At 50.8% G+C, this 2530-nt stretch overlaps 1 protein-coding gene across 1 annotated transcript in view; it reads right to left on the bottom strand.

Moving 5' to 3' along the window:
- The window catches only part of ITIH4 (inter-alpha-trypsin inhibitor heavy chain family, member 4), an 18511-nt gene that overhangs the window by 15514 nt on the left and 467 nt on the right, over positions 1-2530 (bottom strand). The window contains exons 2-6 of the mRNA XM_010132820.1: positions 1862-2022; positions 1396-1500; positions 562-724; positions 351-461; positions 136-264 (exon numbers count right to left, since the gene is read on the bottom strand). Coding sequence (XP_010131122.1) covers positions 136-264; positions 351-461; positions 562-724; positions 1396-1500; positions 1862-2022 — 669 coding nt within the window. The remainder of the gene's footprint in view (positions 1-135; positions 265-350; positions 462-561; positions 725-1395; positions 1501-1861; positions 2023-2530) is intronic.

A 2530-nucleotide genomic window follows, 5' to 3' on the forward strand; every position in this document is an offset into this window, starting at 1 on the left:
TGACTCTGGACTAATGGAAATAGCTTTTCCTGTCATCCTTGGTGTTGCCAAGTAAGTGTTGCTGTTTGCTGATTGCGCTTCACATTCAGACATATCTATGATCTGAAAGCTTTTTTATTTCTATTTCTTTTTTACCTGTATATCACCTGCGGTAGCACCTCTCTTCACATCGTAACGGACAACAAAATCACCATTGAGGAGGGTTTCATCAAGTCCGGGATTGATCTTCTGCTGATCTACAGTTGGCTTAAATAAAATATGAGCCTGCAAAGCAATCAGGAAAAAAAGGATTTAAAGCAACAGAACTTAAAGCCGCCCCTGGCGCTAACATCTGGCAGCTGCTGCTTTACCTTGGTTTCGCTCTGCACTTTGGTGAGCGCCTCGGTTAACTCATTTGTCATGAACGTGCTGTCTGTCTCCAAGAGGCGTATGCCTTGGGGCTCGAAGATGTGCACATCAATCTGGCAGCAGAGAAGTCAGCATCGGCATCTCGGAGGGAACGTGGCTGTGCCCAACAAACACTGCGCTGTGCCCTCCCCAGCCCTCACCGGGGCAGCTCACCTGGAAGTGCTTAACAAGCTGCTTCGGTTGGACCTTGAGCAGCAGCTCAAACTTCCCCAGCTGCCGCTTTAACAGCTCCTCGTACATCAGCTCAAAAGTGACTGTGCTGGCGGCTGCAATGCCGATGGACACGTGAAACTGCTCCAGTTTTCTGCCTGTGATTCTGGGAGCAGGGAGGAGGAGAACAGATTTACCTCCTGTGGGGCAGGCTTGTTCGTGGTGGCCAAAGTTTATAAAGCGTGCTAAATAATGGCCAAGGGACTGCATAGAATAAATTTAAAAAGTGTAGCGGTAAATCTCACCCATCATAGAGGAGATTTTTTATGCTGCAGTGGTATTATTTACATCACCTATACTACATTAGCATGCCATCGGCGCTGCATGGGCAAGCTGCGAAATGGAGCAGAAACCTCTGCATTCCTCAGACCAGGATCAAGCAGAACTGGAACCGAATACATGGGAAGCACAGATTGAATATACCCCGAAAGCAGGATGTCTGCTCAAGTGCCACAGTCTTCTGCACTCGCAGGGAAGCAGACTCAACAACTGAGCACCAGCCCAGCCCAGCCCAGCAAGGTGCGCCCGTGTGACAGCAAGGCCCAGGGCAACACTAAACGGTGACACCTCCCGCTAAAGCTCATGGCAAAACCAGACGTAAATCGTATGTATATGTGAATATACACGTATATACATGCTGTCCTGCCCAACAAGAACCCAAGGTTGCTTTTCACATTTCCTACCGAGAGGTGGCTGGCTCCAGGGTTTAACCCGCCCCCAGCCAAAAAGAACCCGAGCAAGAGAGTTGGAGCAGCCTTACTCAGGACAGCAACGTACTTGACAAGGCCAGCGCTCTGCCCGTGTGAGACCGCAGTGTCGTACTCTTTTTGAGCAGAAACTTTCTCCTTTATTATTCCTGGGTATACTTGACCATCAATGGACCTGTTTGGTTATGAAGAAAAATTAATTAATATTAGAAGGAAAGTGCTGAGGAAAGAGACAAGAGGAACACTGTGCTTTGTGCCCCTTTGGGACATGAGCAAGCAACTCAGTTTGCCTCCGCATCCCTCCCTGTCCAGTAGGATGCGAGAAGCCACCAGCGCAACACGAACCTCCTCCTTGCAGGGCCTCGGGGAGGCTGAAGCAGTAGAAACACCACCACCGAGCGCGCCTGTCATCCCCCCTGTCTGAGCTGCAGGCAGCCTCGCCCTGCCCGCCTTCTGTCTGTCTGGTTGCTTACAGCTTTGACCCCCTCCCCGCCCAGCGCTGCCGCCTCCACACCACGGGTAAGGACCGGCCCTACATGGAGAAGTTAGTGATGAAGGCCGTCTTGGGTAACTCCACTTCGAAGGTTGCTTCTCTGGACTCATTAGCTCGGTTGACAATTTTGCTGGTGATGACAGTGTGAGCAAATCGCGACGTGACCTTGCAGTCCACGCGGAGGCTGTAGATTTCAATAGCGTGCTGGAAAAAAATTAAACAGGCTGAAAGAGAAACACTCAGGTTTTGCTCCTGGGCTCCAGGTGTGTACCTGAAAGCAGCTTGTGGCTGCTCCCCAAGGCACCGCAGACCCATCGACCACCTCCACGGCTCCTTGCAGAGCCCTCAGCTACCCCTGCAGCCACCAGACCTGTCCCTGCCTCCCAGAAACCCACCTGCGTTTCAGTTGCATTTCACACTTTTTTGAATAGGCACGAAGGAAATAAAAGCCTGTAAACAGAAGGTTTCCTCCATTCCTCCCGTACGAATATTTTTAAAGTAAGACCAGTCACATGTGCCCTGAGATGTTACAAAACAGAGTTTGCTCCTCCAGACGGTGCACACAACCGTCTGCTCCTCTCTTTCCATTCTCTATAAATTATGAAATGCCCATCAGAAATCGCCTGGCACTGCGATGGTCCGCGTTCGGTTCTGCTGGAACGGCACTGTGTCGCTATCCAAACTTTATCTGGTGGCCGAGGGACACCCGTTG

The sequence above is a fragment of the Buceros rhinoceros genome, unplaced genomic scaffold, assembly GCF_000710305.1.
Source record: "Buceros rhinoceros silvestris isolate BGI_N320 unplaced genomic scaffold, ASM71030v1 scaffold7223, whole genome shotgun sequence".
Classification (NCBI taxonomy): Eukaryota; Metazoa; Chordata; class Aves; order Bucerotiformes; family Bucerotidae; genus Buceros; species Buceros rhinoceros.